The sequence below is a fragment of the Peromyscus maniculatus genome, chromosome 5, assembly GCF_049852395.1.
Source record: "Peromyscus maniculatus bairdii isolate BWxNUB_F1_BW_parent chromosome 5, HU_Pman_BW_mat_3.1, whole genome shotgun sequence".
NCBI classification, from domain to species: domain Eukaryota; kingdom Metazoa; phylum Chordata; class Mammalia; order Rodentia; family Cricetidae; genus Peromyscus; species Peromyscus maniculatus.
In genome coordinates this window covers 20170717-20188098 of record NC_134856.1, presented here as the reverse complement: position 1 = coordinate 20188098, position 17382 = coordinate 20170717, and the positions used below count along the sequence as shown (strand labels likewise).

The following is a 17382-nucleotide window of genomic DNA, read 5'->3' as shown; positions in this document are numbered from 1 at the left end:
TCTTAAATGTTTTGGCTGCTTTTGGCCTATAGCCACCTAGTTTACTATTTATAACTAATAACTTTCAAAGCTCAAAAGTACTTACTATCTAACCTTTCACAGGAAAAGCTTTCTGGGAGCTGTTAAAATCACTAACTGCTCTTCAAGAGAACCTGGGTTTGATCCCCAGCACCCACATGGTGACTCTCAACCACCTCTAACTCCAGTTCCAGGGGTTTTGACACCCTCTTTTGGCTTCCTTGGGCACAGGCACACATGAGGCACACAGACACACATGCAGGTAAAAAAATCCACACACGAATTTTTAAAGTTTAGAAAAGTTTGCTGATCCCTACTTTACTGCCCTTCAGTGACTTGTGTCTGTCCCTTCTGTCACTTTTCTTCTATGCATCTCTCCACTGGAAGGTGTCAATACCACAAACTACCTCCACACTTCAGTCAAAAGGCATTTAGGTCCTTTGTCCTATGCTTTCAAAACTGCTATAGGTCTTAGAGGTTCTCTGCTCTTTCTCACATATTTTAAAATTAGTTTGTTGACTTTTAAAACAAATAAACAGAGAGGTAGGTATGACTGAGATTGCATTAAATCTATAGTTGGATTTAAGAAAAACTGCTACCTTGACAATACTGAATCTCCAACCCATACATGTAGTACTTTTAAGTAGGTCTTTCTAAGTAAAACAGTTAAAAATATTTTTCAATTTAGCATTTAACAAAAATATTCTTAAGATAAGATTTCAGTTTATATTGCTGCACACTGTAAGAAAGGTGACAAGGAGAAAGGTAAGGACCTGTTTGTAACGTTCCACATTTACACCTTCCAACTGACTGAGGCGCACCAAATTTGTCCCCACTAAAATCCTCAGTTCCTGTCGCTCTCGTTCTCTTTTTTCTCTGTCTCGACTATGTCCTTGGTGTTGCATTCGCACCCAGAGTTTGTTCATCTCTGCAAAGTTGAGTAGTACAAAATCCATGGAATCGCTGATATCACCAGTTGTTTCTTCACTGCCAAGAGAAAGTGAGAAAAATCTTTATACATGCCAGGATCGATTTACTACTCCTCCATTCATTTCCTCATTCCCGCAAATACTCCTGCTTCAAAAGCCAATTTCAACTTCATTTCATTGGCTTAGTGTTAAATTTCAAGAACAGATTCTAGCAAAAAAATAAATACTAGGAGGGGAACACAATACATTTAAAGAGCACAAATCACTTTCCATGACTCCCTATTCTGAGCTTGTTGAACTTGATCTTACAGCAACTCACGCACTAAAATACAAAAAGATGTGCTCAGTTTGGCAGCGCACACTCTAAAAGTAGCATAGTACAGAGGTTAGCATGGCCCCTGCAAAGACAAGCAAATCTGTGGAGCATCCCATATTTTTCAGGGAGCATTACAAGGCTTAACTTGGTGCTGGCAGCTCATGTTACTCTTTAGCTACTGCATTTCTTAGAAAGAACTCAAACATGAGTGGTGACATAAATCCACTGAAGGGGGGTCAGTATGGAGGGCACTGCACTCCTGAACATGACTGCTTCTCAGCTCCCACCATAGAGAATTCAACTACAGCGGGTAGTGGTGGCGCACGCCTTTAATCCTAGCACTTAGGAGGCAGAGGAAGGAGGATCTTGAGAGGCCAGCCTGGTCTACAGAGTTCCAGGACACCCAAGGCTACACAGAAAAACTATTGGAAAAGAAACAAAAGAACTCACACCCAGACAGAACCAATGTCCAATAAAAGCTAACTGGTTAAAAATATAAATAAAAACAAGTAAAACACAAAAAGACCCCAAAATTTGACATTTAGGGTATACTAATAACTGCCGTTTTATTGTTGAATATTTTGGCTTCAAATGAAATACAAGCTTCATGAAGAAAGACACCATAACCTTATTATTTTTCTACATTTTCCAAGACAGGGAACTTCGTTTTCAAATATTTACTGACTGCCTAATATTTCAAATTCAGAGTTTATTTATTTATTTATTTATTTTTGGTTTTTCGAGACAGGGTTTCTCTGTGTAGCTTTGTGCCTTTGCTGGAACTCACTCTGTCACCCAGGCTGGCCTTGAACTCACAGAGATCCGCCTGGCTCTGCCTCCTGAGTGCTGGGATTAAAGGTGTGCACCACCACTGCCTGGCCAGACTCAATTTATAATAAAGCAAAAATAGCATCTTCTCTGTATATCACTAAATCTTTTCTGTATAGTTTTACTTTGCTGTCACACATTGCTTTTATTATTATTAGTAGTAGTAGTAGTAATAATATTAAATTAGTAATAATATTAAAAGTAAATGATCCTTGGCATGGTGACATATACCTGTAACAGGGGCATTTGGGAGGCAAAAGCAAGAAGATTACATGCTCAAGGCAAGCATGCATTATATAGTGAGAATCTGTTTCCAAATAAAGAATGGAAAGGGTATGAGGTGGTTCAGAGGGTAGAGGCACTTGTCACGCAAGCCGTGGTTTGAATTGGGTTCCCCAGAACTCATGTTAAAGGTAGAAAGAAAGAACCAACCCCATAAAGTTATTCTCTGACCTCCATCTGCACACCATGGCACACATTCCCCCCCCCACACACACACACACATCATTACACACACAGTAACATTATTAAAGGGACTGAAGCAGACACTAAAACTACTGATTTGTCTTAGAAATTTAAAAAAACAGATAAACTGTAAATAAAAGAAACTTATTGGTTCTTCAATCCAGGGACCCATCACATAAAAAGTTCACTACACCTAGCTGACTATCTGCCATTGCTGTGAGAAAAAGGTGTCATGAATTTTAATGCTAGAATAGAGACCACAAAAGAAACAGAGGTCTCCATAAATTATTATTATTTTTAAATAGTTAACACCTTTAAAAGTCATACTTACAAAGATTATATAATGTAATGGGTAAATATTATAAACTATGTTAGATGCCTGTAATCCCACCACTTAAGAGACCAGCCTGGGCTACATAGTGAGAACCAGCTACTCAAGGATACATAGCAAAATCCTGTGTCAAGACAAAATAAATATTAAATTTAAAAAAGCAGATTCTAGCCAGGAGGTGGTGGCGCACACCTTTAATCCCAGAATTTGGGAGGCAGAGCCAGGCGGATCCCTGAGTTCAAGGCCAACCACAGAGCAAGATCCAGGACAGGCACCAAAACTACACAGAGAAACCCTGTCTTGAAACCCACCCCCACCCCGGCGCCAAAAAAAAAAGCAGATTCTAACTCAAAGATTTTTTTCCAAATATATATTTGAATATGAGTACATTTTGCTTCATACCATACATACTGAATTAGTTCTATATCTCAATGAAAATCTAGATACAAAAATGCTATATTCTTACTTTTGTATATATTCTACAATTTTTTGATATCTTATTATGGGGAAAAAAACCAACAACACTACAAGTAAGCCAAGATTACTTACTCTGTTGGCTCTCCTTCATCGGGTAAAATGTTCCTAGTACACTGAAGAAGATAATTTCGAAGAAACAAACCCCTCAGTGGATGCTGCACACCACGGCACATTTCTACCAAATCTTTCAAAATATCTTTCCTGGATTGAGGAAATGATTTGACATATACAACTCCAACTGTGATCAACAGATAACTAGGAGAGGTAAGAAAACATATTGATTAGAGACAATATTTGAAAACTTGATTGTCCAAATATACTACACACATATTAAATAATCAAGACAGAACCTATGTTGTCTTCAACAGTACTGTTTATGGAGAGAAAATCATCTGACTTTTAATGTTACTAAAAATATTTGAAAAAAAATAGTATCACTGACTGATCCCAGTGGTCAGTCCATGAAGAATATAACCCAAGATACCTAGTTGATAACTGAAACTGAAGCTACTATGTTTCATTATTTTCCCCTGTACATACACACTCATGACTTTATTAGTCACGGTGACAAGCCACAGTGACTAACACGACAGCCATGCAGTATGTTTATTACAAAGGTAACTTTAGTGAATACCCCTCCGCTATCCCACTCTGCTGCACACACCATCCTGGCAATGATGTGAGATGATACAATGACTATGGAATGGGAGTGGAGTAGGGTGAGTGAAGCTGAGGTAGCACTGGCTATCTCAGCAGCACAGTTGTTCCAACAAGATAGCTACTAAGTGACTAAAGGGTGGATAACATACACTGTGCTCCACAAAGGATGATTCGCACCCCCAAGGGAACAATGAAAAGTTTTAGCAGGCCACTTAGAATAGTGCACAATTTTAAACTAATTACTTCTAGGATTTTCCTATTTGATATTCTTAGACTATGGTAACCACGGTTGCTTGTGAGAACTACTACTGATTTTCTTTTTCTTTTCTGATTCTCCCATACACACACCTGCTCTTTCCCACTATGTAGCTCCAGCAGACTTGGATACTTGCTATGCAAACCAGGCTGCCCTCAACTTCCAACAATGCCTCTGCCTCCAAGCACTGGATTTACAAGCATATGCCATTATGTCTGTCTTTTTAATAAAGCCAATGTTAGCTAGTCATAGTATCTCACGCCTATATTCCCAGCATCTGGGAGACTGAACCAGAAGGATCATGAATTCAAGGTAATGAGATACTGTCTAAAAAAAGAGACAGATTTCCAAAAAGAAAAAAAGATACTACTTAAGGCAAGAAATGCAAAGATGAGTATTCAACAGTAACTGTTCGTCAGATGAGACTTCACTGACTACTGTACTGCCCAAAACAAAGCCTCAAAAGTGTAGATATAAAAGACCTTAATTACTTACAGCCTTGGAATAATGTTTCCAGCATACTGTACAAGTTCATAGAGATCTGCCACTTTTCTTCCTTTAGCAAACTCATCAGTCAGATAGACCTCCAAGTAGTGCAGTTCATCAGAAATAGCCATATCTTTTAATTATGATTAAGGACTAAGAATAAAGGTAAATCAATAAAAAACAACTCCACAACTACTTTTCGGAATTATTAAAACTATTGGGCAGGGCTAATGATGTAGCTCAGCAGTGCTAACATTTACCTCTCACAAGGAAGACCTTGTGTTCAATTTCTACCACCATCAAACACAGTAAAATGCACACACTTCTGGACTCCTGGCATCGAGGTACATGCCTATAATCCCAGCTACTCATGAGGTTATAGCTACAGGATCACGAGTTCAAAAGAAAACCCACTGGGAAGGTATTTTACATTCAGGCTTCCAATAAGAATAAATGTTTAAAAGGAAGATAGAATTTCAGTTGGCTTTTATTACTTTAAAGATTTGCTGGGCTGTAGAGATGGTTCAGCAGCTTAAAACACCTGCTGCTCTTGCAGAGGACTTGGGTTCAATTCCCAGTACCCACATGATGGCTCACAACCACACCTAACTCCAGTTCCAGGGAATCGAATACCCTCTTGGACTGCCCTGGGCACTAGCATGCACGTGATGCATATATATACACATTGGCAAATAGTCATGCACATAAAAAATAAATTTAAAAAAATTTCAAGCTGGTGTAGTAGCACATGTCTGAAACCAGCACTCAGGCAGGAGGATAGAGAGTTCAAAGCCAGTCTGGGCTATATCATAATATACTGTCTCAAAAAAACAAAACATAACAAAACAAAACTCCCAGCTACTTGGGAAGCTGAAAACAGGATCAGCTGAACCCAAGACTTTAAGACCAGTCTCATCACCTTAAAAAGGGGTCAGCAGGGGCACTGCCAGGCATGGTGGCATGCATCTGTAATCCCAGCACACAACAAGCAGATGCAGGAGGATCACTGTGAGTTAAGAGGCCAAGCAAGGCTACACAGCAAGAGCTTGCCTCAAAACTAACAACAAACAACAAAATCCAGAAAACAATTAATAGCCTCAATATTTTTCAAAAATTGAGATATAAGAGCAATCTATTTAGAGAAACTTAAGCATATAGGGATGGACTGAGTTCAATTGGAAGACTGCCTGCCTAATAGTAAGGTCAAAAGCCAACACTGAAAAAAAAAAGTTGGGGAGAGATTAATGCTTATAAAAAAAAAAGGGTACTCTGAAAGCAACTTTTCCTTTTCTCATTCAGAGTATCTGCCTGGAGGAGGATTATTTTGTCTAAAAAATAATAGAATAATTGACTCCAGGAGGTTGAGGCAGAAGAACTGCTTTAGTTTGAGGTTAGGCTGGGCTAAGAAATAAGAAACCGTTTTTAAAAAGAGGAGGAGGAGCAGCAACAGCAGCCCTGGTTGCTCTTCTAGAGGTCCTGAGTTCGAGTTCCAGTATCCACACAGTGGTTTATAACCATCTGTGACTCCAGTTCCAGGGGATCTGATGCTTCTTCTGGCCTTTGCAGGCACTCGTCATGAGTGTGGTGCAGATACATACACACATGCAGTCAAAACACTCATATGTAAAAAGGAAAATGAATCTTAAAAAATAAATTAAAACTATAGGGTATTCTTCCTTGGAGGCCCTCCCACTCTCAAGAGTTCTTCTCTCACTTTTCCTTAATAAATCTGTATTGGTTCTACTTAAAAAAAAAAAAAAAAAAAAAAAAAAAATCCGGCAATTACAACAGAATTGGCCTTATCAAGAAACAAATATGGTCCAAATATTTATCCTTCAACATTCAAAAGATACAAAGTTCATAGTAACTCTTTGGTGACAACATAGAAGTCCGAAGTTCTCCAAGCATATTAGAGGCATGTTTCAGAGCATCCATCAGCTTGTTTTTGTCCTACAGAAATAGCAAAAGAATTGATGAGAATGCTTAATTTCACTAAACATTTATCTTGGTTCTATTTAACCAAAGATCTGTTACATAGTTTTAAGAGTCTACCACACTTATTTTAGTCACATAAAAATCAACTTCACAAGTCTCTCTTTACTGAAAAAGAAAAAAGAAAAAAAAAAAAAAAGCCTAATTCCTCACCAGGACCCCAAAGCTTACAAGGCTTCCATAACTAAGACTGTATGTTTCATAGCTAAGTTTCTTCATCAAGATAAGTATCCTAACAATGGCTCTGTCACAGAACTTCAGGCTCTTTGCAGCTTCTGTAGTGACTATCCATGTAAGTAAGTCTTAGTGTTCTTCAAAGCTTTATAAGCACCATATGCCGTCCTATTTCACTCACAGATACAGTTTTTGAGACATAGTAAGAAACATTATCCATGCTCAGAAAGGGAAACAAGCAAGAGAAAACCCATTTTCTATTCCAAGACATTTACTTTTCTTTCTGAATTTACCCATAAGAAAGCCAAAACAGTAAGACGTAAGAGAATACTGAGCTTTAGAACACATAAGGAACAGGGCCAGGGAGACAGCTTAGAGTACAGTGCTTCCTGTGCAAATGTAAGGGCCTGCATTTGGGTCCCCACCACCCAGATGAAGCTGGTATGGCAGCCCACATCTATAATCCACCCTAAGGAGGAAGACACAGCAGATCTCTGGAGCTCACAGGCAGTCTAGCCTAATGAATTGAGCTCCAGCATCAGTTCGAGACTCCACCTCAAAAAGTAAGATGGAAAGAGAGGTGAGGAAGGGCCACTAGTACTTAGGACCCTGCTGCTGTCGGTCACACTGAGATCAGAGAGGAAAATCAGGACTTAGGGTCCCAGCAGCTGTCATAATCTGAAGCCAGGTAGTGTGCAAAGACTTGGGAACTCACTGCCAGTCATGATCTAAGGACACAGATGGTGCCAGGACTTATGTTCCCATTGCTGGTTATACTCTGAGATCAGAAAAAGTATGAAGACTTAGAATCCCACTGCCAGTAGCATGCTCTGAGGTCAAGAAGGGAACAAAGGGCTAAAGGGATGGCTCAGAAGTTAAGCACACTTGCTGCTCTTCCAAGGTTCAAGTCCCAGTATCCACATGACAGCTCTCAAATGTCTATAATTCCAGTTCTAGAAAATCCCACATCCTCTTCTGGCCTCCAAGGGCACCAGGTACACATGTGGCACACAAATAAATATACATGCAGGCAAAATGCCCGTACACAAAAATAGTAAGACATATAGATAGGCCCTAGAACTTCAGCCCCTACACCAGATCACCCTGCAAGTTCATAAAGCTTGCTGAGACTCCTGCCAAAGCTGGTCTCCACTTAGCTCTATTTCCTTTCTGATGAGTGGATAATGAAAACGTGGCACATGTATGCACAGTAGAATTTTATTCAGCTTATGTAAAGAAGGATGAAGTTTGCAAGTAAATAGATGGAACTGGAAAAAAATAAATCATGCCGAAAAAGGTAACAACACCCAGAAAGACAAAAACATTGCATATTATTTCTCATATGTGAGTCCTAGATTTGAATCTTTACATTTTGTGCTAACTAGGAATACCTACAGAAGCTAAGAAACTAGAAAGGGGCTTTATGGTGGTGGTGAGGGGGGAGTAAAGGGAGCAGAAGGCAGAAAGGCCTTAAGGGGAACAGTAGAACAGAGAGACATGAAAGTATAAAGAGAATAATGGGGGGGCTGGAGAGATGGCTCAGAGGTTAAGAGCACTGACTGCTCTTCCAGAGGTCCTGAGTTCAGTTCCTAGCTTCCACATGGTGGCTCACAACCACCTGTAATGAGATCTGGCACCCACTTCTGTATACATAATAAATAAATAAATCTTAAAAAAAAAAAAAAAAAGAGAGAATAATGGGGGTAGGAAAGATTTATATAAGGCAGTGGTTCTCAACCTTCCTAATGCTGCAACCTTTTAACAGTTCCTCATGTTGTGGTGACCCCCCAACCATAAAATTATTTTTGTTGCTACTACATAACTGTAATTTTGCTACTGTTATGAATCATAATGTAAATATCTGTGTTTTCTGATGATCTTAGGAAACCCCCATGAAAGGGTTGCTCAATCCCCAAAGAGTTGTGACCCACAGGTTCAGAATCACTGAGGAAAGGGATGGGACAGGAGGGAAGGGTGAAGAAGGAAGTAATAGAGGAATAGCTAACACTAAGGATGTATGGAGAAGCCACATGGTAACCTATTATTTATAAGCTTATTTAAGAATATGTAGGGGGTTTTTTGGTTTGTTTGTTTGTTTTTTGGTTTTTCCAGACAGGGTTTCTCTGTGTAGTTTTGGTGCCTGTTCTGGATCTCGCTCTGTAGACCAGGCTGGCCTCGAACTCACAGAGATCCAACGGGCTCTGCCTCCCAAGTGCTGGGATTAAAGGCGTGAGCCACCGCCACCCGGCTAAGAGTATGTAGTTTTTATGAAGAGTTTAACTGAGGTATACTTCACGGGAGATAATGCTCCTCCCAGAAGCCACAGATTACTAAACAAAAATCCTAAGCCAGGTATAGGAGATCTTCCTATTAATGTTGGTCAGGGAGGTCCCATATGCCCCCAAAACAATATAAGCTATTACCACTGTTTGTGTTTTTCCCACCAGAACTTGATGATAAGACCCTACTGCTGAAGAGACCACATATTCCCGTTGCAGTACTTGGGAAAACCAAGCTATACCTGAGCAGAAAGCTTCCTCTCAACTGGCTACCTTTCCTAGTACTAGGGTGTGATACTAGGAGAAGAAAGTCATCAACAGTCTTACCCAGATGGAAACCTTTGAAGCTATGATAACAACTATTCTGGCAAGATGTGCCCACTGGTATAAGAGAAACCATGAATGCTGTAGGTGTAACTAACCACTTCTTAATTGAATTTAAGGCCCTCTCCACAGTACTATAACCTTGAGAACTCATGACTGTAGCTGTTAAGAGCACTGTGCTTGTACAGAACCTGGGTTCAGTCCCTAGCACCTACATGGCAGCTCACAATCATCTGTAACTCCAGTTTCAGGGGATCAGATATCCTCTTCTCATCTCCACAAGCACCAGGTACACACAGGTACATATACATACATACAGGCAGATAAAGCACTGATACACATAAAAAAATAAATCTTAAAGAAATAAACCAGCTGGAAGGGCACAGGTTCTTAAGGAAAACCTACTACTACTATTTTGCTCAACATAATCAAACTGCCTTCTATATATTTATAATTCTACTTAACAGATTAGTGCAGCTCTCTACCTTCATCACAAAAACTTCCTTTAATGGTAAGGGAGGTTAACACAGAGACTCACAACTGGCCAAAGTGACTGTGGAGTGCTCCACCCTGTCCCCAAGGCTCACAGAACATCTCAAAAGAGGGTGAAAAGAATGTAAGAGCCAGAAGTTTGGCGAGGAGTGCTAAAACTGTTGTCTTGTGACCCTGATATGGCCATTACACTCACTGCAGCTGAGGATACTTGTGAAATAATGGATCTGTCTGTTTCACCCCATGCGGGGGAAGGGCTCATAATGTTCTACTGCTCACTGAGGGACCGTGGGTTTTTAATGGGTCCTGGGAGAGAGTATACCATTTTCTTCAGTAGTGTAGCTGACAAGTTGCTCATGTTCTAGGATACAACCCCACACTCACAGTGAGGCAAATCTACATAATTAAACTCAGTGGGTCAAAAAAAAAGGACACCAAAATAGAAGAGAAAGAAGGATTTCAGTGGGCGAGAAGGTAGGATGAGAATGGGTAATGGGTCACAAAAACAACCAAAATTAAGTTTAGTGTATATATGTGTGAAATTGAAATTGTCAATGAGATGGAGAGCAACTGAAGAAAACAGCTGGCATCAACCTCTGGACTGCATATACGTGCACAAATACACACATACCATATACATCCATGGAAAACATAAGACACTTTAAAGTATCACTCTAACAATTTATAGCTTAAAGTACCTGACTATTTGGTTCGATTCTTTAATCGTTATCATACAGGATCTATGCAGAGTATTCCTATCTTTAGACTATAAAAACCTATAAACAGGGTGTGTAATTTCTGTCTTCATGTTTTAAGGATCTCCTATGTAAACCAGAAGTGGCTTCAAGTTCTTCTTCCTCTTCTGCCTCCAGAGTCAACACCACCACATGTATCTTTAAGTATAGTTTTTAAGCTAGTTCCTACAATAAAAGTACATATTCAAAAGTTCTCAGGATACTCAGGCAAAAAAAAAAAAAAAAAAAAAAAACATAATTGAGGCATTCAAATACATTCACTCATGAAGTATTTACTGAACACCCATTATATGTTAAGTTTTCCTCAAGTCTAAGGTACAAAACCAAAGAGGGCCAGATATTTGGATTAGATTCTAATGTGGCAAGGTGTAACTAAAAGTCAAGATCTCTCCTTCCCCTGAGTTTACAGTCACTAGGCATGCACACAATTTGGAGAAGCAGGGCTCTCTGTTCAAAAGTGTACAATGATAAGCACAGATGAATTTGAGACAGTAACTGGTAGTAATTAGATGGACCAAAAAGCAGTAGTGATACTTAATTTTAGAAATGGAGGTGCTTGCTTAGGAATCTGCAGTATACCATTGTCTCTCTCCCATTTTCACTCTTACCAGGCATCTTTTCATCTGGAATGATTGAACTTTCACAGCCTGGATGGCTTCATCCAAGAGTTTTTCCTGCTCATCCTGGGGTGACTGCTGTGTTGTAGGCTGAAATGAACATTTAAAAATACTTTCATTAGTGGCTCATAAGCACTTTCTCCTAGTTAAAAAAAATAAAAAATAAAAAGTTATTTCTGTAGTTCTAGTCATAGTCCTTTTCCAAAAATCTTTACATAAGGTTCATTCTAGCTCTATATCTAATTTGTCAGTTGAACTGACTCAAAATTCTGGCCTCAGCCCAGTGTGGTGACACATACCTTTAACCCCAGCACTTGGGAGGCAGAGGCAGATGGATCTCCGTGAGTTCGAGGCCAGCCTGGTCTACATAGTGAGTACCAGGACAGCAAGTGCTGCATGGTGAGACCCTGTCCCAAAATGACCCAAAAAATAAAAAAATAAAAAAAATTAGCTGGCATCAAAAAAAACCTCATGGTGGTAATTTATGGCTATGTTCTGCTAATAGTGCTCTAAACTCAACTGGCACATAGCTGTTTACCCAAGCTCTTTTTTATAATAAGTCTAGTACAATCCAAAATTTTAAGAACTTCTCTTTCCCTCTCAACTACTTTCATCTACATTTTAACTACTTTTACATCAAGAAATAAGTTTATAAGAACACATCCCTGGGGTTGGGGATTTAGCTCAGTGGTAGAGCGTTTGCCTAGCAAGCGCAAGGCCCTGGGTTCGGTCCTCAGCTCCAAAAAGAAAAACACATCCCCCTCCCTCATAACAAAAACCAAACAACTTGGAGTAAAATAGCTGGAATTGTTAGTGACTTACAATAGAAAATGGTAAAGATAGTCTCCTCAAATACCTACTTCAAAAACACAGATAAACAGCAAAAGAACAAAGTAAATCTATTCCTCCATGCCATCAGCAAAACTGCTTGCAAAATGAACTCATTCTCCCTGTCAAGTAGAATTAACCAATATTTCATGTTAAATAACACCATATTTACATAACCACTGCATCATGCCTTAACATGTAATTATATATAATCATATGTTTGAGATCCAGTATACAAAATGTGTGTTTCATAAATGTTCACTACAGATTAGCTGATTCTAGACCTTTCTGATGATATATCTGATTTAAAATATAACTAACCAGATTAATGGATAAGCAGTAAATACGCACAATAGGCTATTGTTAAGCCATAGAAAGGTCTCTAGCATTGAAACATGCATATTTTTTAATAAACCTAGAAAACATTACACCAATGAAAGAAGTCTGATATAAATGCATGCTGTAAGACTCCATTCATATGAAATACCTTAAACAGATCTACTAATTTAAAGGAGGAAAGGCAGGCAAATCACCAATTAATGAGTACAAAACTTTCTTTTGAGGTAATGAAAATATTTTGGAACAAAAGGGAATGTATCAAAAGCCAATGGCTTGTTTACTTTATATAAATTTCATTTAAAAATTTTAAGACTGACTAGAGGAAAAGCACCTCTCTACATAATGAATTAGAAAAGGTAGAAGGATTTACACATAAACATGAAAGTAAAATTTCATGTTTCAAATCTAAGATAATCAAAAAACTTCAGATTAAACAGAAAAAAAAAATCCACTTCTGAAATACATTGGTTTATAAAACCTAAAAGCTTTGTCTTGGTTTAATTTTGGATTAAAAATTTTATCTTGATTTTGAATGAAGGAAAAAAAACTGAATAATGAGCAATGTCATCCACCTCTTTGTACTGTTTTTGCTAATAAACTAGTAAAATGAGTTTTCCCACAACTGTTTCTTTTCCAAAATCATAAATAAGGGGCTGAAGGAATAGCCCAGTAGTTAAGAGTGCTCAGTGCTCCTGCAGAAGACCTGAGTTCAATTCTTAGTCCCCACATACTAAATGGCTCACAAACAATTATAACCGGCTCCAGGGAACCCAACAACTCTGGCCTCCACAGGCACTTACATTCACATGCACATAATAACACACATACACATCATTAATTTTCTAATCAAAATACTTATTTTAATTATAAATGAATTTCAAAGAAAACAAATGTCTTAAATTTAAAGAAACATTAATTTATATAGGAGAAATATTAGCATAAAATGCTTTTTCCAGAAGTAGAAAGGCAAGTAGCATTTAAGGATTTAGACTTAAACTAGGCACGATAACTCATGCCTATAACCTCAGCATCCAGGAGGTTGAAGATTACAAGTTCAAGGCCAGCCCCAGCTACAGAGTAAAACCCTGTTAAAAAGAAAAAGAAAAGAAAGACCAAAAAACAAAACAAGGCTAAAAAAGATTCCAAATGAATAAAAAATGTTTTTCTTGTGTCAGAGTCTGATGTAGCCCAGGCTAGCCTTGAACTCACTTTGTAGCTGAGGATGGCCCTGAACTTCTGATCTTCCCATCTCTATGTCCCTAGTGCTGGGATTACAAGGACATGCTACTCTGTCCTGGTTTATATGATGCTGTGGCTACAACCTGAGGGCTTCACATACACTAGGCAGAACTCCAATTGAGCCACACATCCCTAGACTCAAACTCAATGAAATTTACTACACATTCGCTAGTCCTCCAAGTAAATCAGTCTCCATATATGTATATATGTATGTAAATATGTATATATACATGTGTATATGTATATATACATATGTGTTCTTTGCATCTAAATGCAAAAGCTCAAGGTCAACTTAAAAGTAATGATATAGGACTTTTAAAATTTGTCATTTTTAATTGTATGTATCTATATATGTATGTATATCTCTGTATTGGGGCATGTGCAAGTGAGTGCCCACAAAAACCAGAACAGTGTGTAGGATCACAGAGAGCTGGAGTTTGGGGCAGCTGTGAGCTACCCAACAAGGGTACTGAACTTGGGTCTCCAGCAAGAGTAAATGCTTGTAACTGCTGAGCATCTCTCCATTCCTAGCACAATTTTATAACAATAAGATTTACTACACACAGTGCACTGTACAGTAATCACCACCTTCCATCTCCAAAACATTTTCATCTTTCCAAATGGAAACTAAGCCCACTGAAGTTAGCAACACTCCCACATATTCCAATGTCCCTCAGATAAGCAATTTTACTACTATAGGTACCTTATATACATGGAATTACAGTATTTTCCTATTGTGTCTGGCTTATTTCATTTAGAGTTATGTCCAAAGTTCATCTGTATGAAAGCATTTGTCAGAATTTTCCTCTTTTTAAAGACTGTATGTGTGTGTATATGTATATGCATGTATGTGAATATATATATATATATATATATATATATATATATATATATATATTTACAAATATACATGTATTGATTCACTCACCTATAGAGATATAGACTGTTATTCAGCTTTGGTTACTGTGTGTAAATACACTTTATTATATAGCTATAAAATGGGCTATATGAGGTCACACATTTTTGGTAAGGACTAGAAAAATAAAATAGCACACATAAAGTTCTGAATGTGTAACTTAGTAATAAAAACTTCATAAGCATTAGTATATTCTTTAGATGAAAGCAATTACCTCTACTGGTTACAGGAACCTATTTGTTGGTCAATTTTCCCACTTATAAGTGCAGATGTAATATGACAATACAACATAAAGCAATAGGAAAATGAAAACTAATCCCTTAAAAATATTGATTTTTTTTTTCTTTTTGGTTTTTCAAGACAGGGTTTCTCTGTGTAGTTTTGGTGCCTGTCCTGGATCTCGCTCTGTAGACTCACAGAGCTCCACCTGGCTCTGCCTCCCAAGTGTTAGGATTAAAGGCATGTGCAACCGCCGCCTGGCTAAGACATTGAATTTGATCATGTTGATGAAAATGGTATTTAAAACTGGTGATAAGGACAAATTAACACTTTAGAGAGAATTAAGGATGGTGAGTGGACAGAAACTTGAAAACAATTTGGGCTAGGGAGTTCATGTTGGAGTTTGTGTCTAGCAGGCTGAAGACCTTAGGTCCAATCCTCAGAAGTGCAAAAAGAAAAAAAAAATCAAACAACAAAAACCCTTCCACTTTGAATTCCATACATACACTAATGTAGCAATACCCCAAAAGTCTTATGATGGAGCACACCATGAACATTAAATAGCAATATTCTCTTTTCTCCTTGTTGAGAATTCCTGCCCATTCTCCTCAGAATCTGTTCACATTACCTCCCAAGGTTGTCCTCAATCTCCTGACACAAGTCTTTCCCATCATAACCCCAAAGTACTATACTACAGTATGTTTCAAAAGCATGTCTCCTCCACCAGGTGTGTGGTTAGTTGAACTGAACTCTGGGTTTCTAGGAGTAAAGTGCCAATGAGATCAACACTTGTTTCTAGATGCCAAAGTGAGACTGGGAGACTACCTGGCTCAACTCCTAAAAACTGCCTACGACAGAACTGATACCTAGGTTTCGTTGTCCAGGAAAATTTGCAGAAAAAATTGTGCTCCAACCTGGTTCGCCCAGCACATAAATGGACTCTGTAGGGTATCCTCAAATGCTTTGTGTAATTAAACACGATGCCAACTAGTAAGTGTTGAAAAACAAATTCTAAAACGTCACACTGGTTATGTACAAAATCCGGACTGTAAAACTTCTGAGGGAAAAAAAATCACCTTGTAAGGCAAAGTATCATATTAAATAGTACACATCAAAGATTTAGCAAATTATGGGAGTAAAAGTTCAGAACTCAGCAAGCTGGAACAGAGGACGCTGACCATGAATAGTAAGCTGGTACGAGACTAGCAAGATCATCTCCAACCCCCACTCCAAAAAATCAACAACAAAAAGATTTAATACTGGTTTTTCCTATTAACACACTTGAAGTGAAATGGTGAAATACAGAATTCTGAATACAAAGAATGGATACTGAAATAATTAAAAGGGACGTAAGCATACCAACATCCAAAAACATTATCTGTTCAGAGCAGATTACACCAAACGCTAGTAGGATGCAAGCGACAACCTGCCCTGTGGAAAACAGACAGGATTCGAATTTTGAGGAAGTCATGTTCATAAGGCTAGTGGCACACCACGACGTGCTACCATCACAGAGAAACCCAAAGAAGAATGATTGCTCCCAGCAAGTGAGCTAGAGTCCTCAGTGAACAAATGAGAAAGGAAAAGTGGTCTCCTTTCTGGTGGTTGGGTTCAGTGAAAGAAAGCATGAGTCCTTCGGGAAACTCACGCGAACAGGTCCCTAGGATTCGCTGACAGACACTACAAGATCAGGGGCTATGCGGCCACGGAAGGCCGGGGGGCCACTGCGGCCCCACTGAAAGACACGTCTAGCAGAGAAAAGCCGTGGGGCCCGCGAGCACAGCCGAGCACAAAGGTGGAAATGCACCATCTGGGCGCGTCCCAGCTACAGCAGCGCCAGCCCAAAGCTCAGCCGCTCCGCACATCCTCAACTCCACCTTTGGGGCCGCAGACCTGGGACTCCGGCTCTCAGAGGGAAGGCGGCCATTCCATACAAGAGGCTGCTGCAGGCCTCCACCGACACCCACAACCTGCAGCCCAAGACACTCCTTAGAGCGGCCGCCGGGTCTCGGGGCAAAGACCAAATCCAGCAAATCCAGCGCCACCGCCCACCGCAACCCACCGCAGCCTGCTCGCGGCCTTCCCCAGCCCGCGCCCCAGCCCGCAGGCCCAGCCCCGCTAGGACGGGCCTCGATCGGAACGTAGGGGCCCCACTCTGCCCGCGGGGCTCCCGTCCGCTGGGAGAAGCGAGGCCTGCGACAGGGGCAACCCACTGGCCCACGGCCGCCTCTCACTCACCATGGTGACTCCGGGGACCCGCAAGCCGCCGAGCCTACTCTGCCGGAGCCGCCCGCCGTCAGGTGACGCGGCCTCCCGAGCCCCGCCCTCTCTAGCCCCGCCCTCCGCTGGTGGCGGCTTTTCGATTGGTCCACTTCAAGTCTCGCGTGGTTTGGGAAGAGAGGCCGAGGGCGGTGTGCAGTGGACGGGGCGGGGCGAGACTAG

The 17382-nt window shown here is 39.8% G+C and overlaps 1 protein-coding gene across 1 annotated transcript in view; it reads right to left on the bottom strand.

Moving 5' to 3' along the window:
- Vps35 (VPS35 retromer complex component) overlaps nucleotides 1-17321 on the bottom strand; it is a 39625-nt gene extending 22304 nt beyond the window's left edge. Inside the window, exons 1-6 of the mRNA XM_006971750.4 lie at nucleotides 17179-17321; nucleotides 11391-11489; nucleotides 6620-6716; nucleotides 4776-4899; nucleotides 3437-3619; nucleotides 792-1005 (exon numbers count right to left, since the gene is read on the bottom strand). Coding sequence (XP_006971812.1) covers nucleotides 792-1005; nucleotides 3437-3619; nucleotides 4776-4899; nucleotides 6620-6716; nucleotides 11391-11489; nucleotides 17179-17181 — 720 coding nt within the window. The 5' untranslated portion in view covers nucleotides 17182-17321. The remainder of the gene's footprint in view (nucleotides 1-791; nucleotides 1006-3436; nucleotides 3620-4775; nucleotides 4900-6619; nucleotides 6717-11390; nucleotides 11490-17178) is intronic.
- Between the last annotated feature and the right edge of the window lie 61 nt (nucleotides 17322-17382).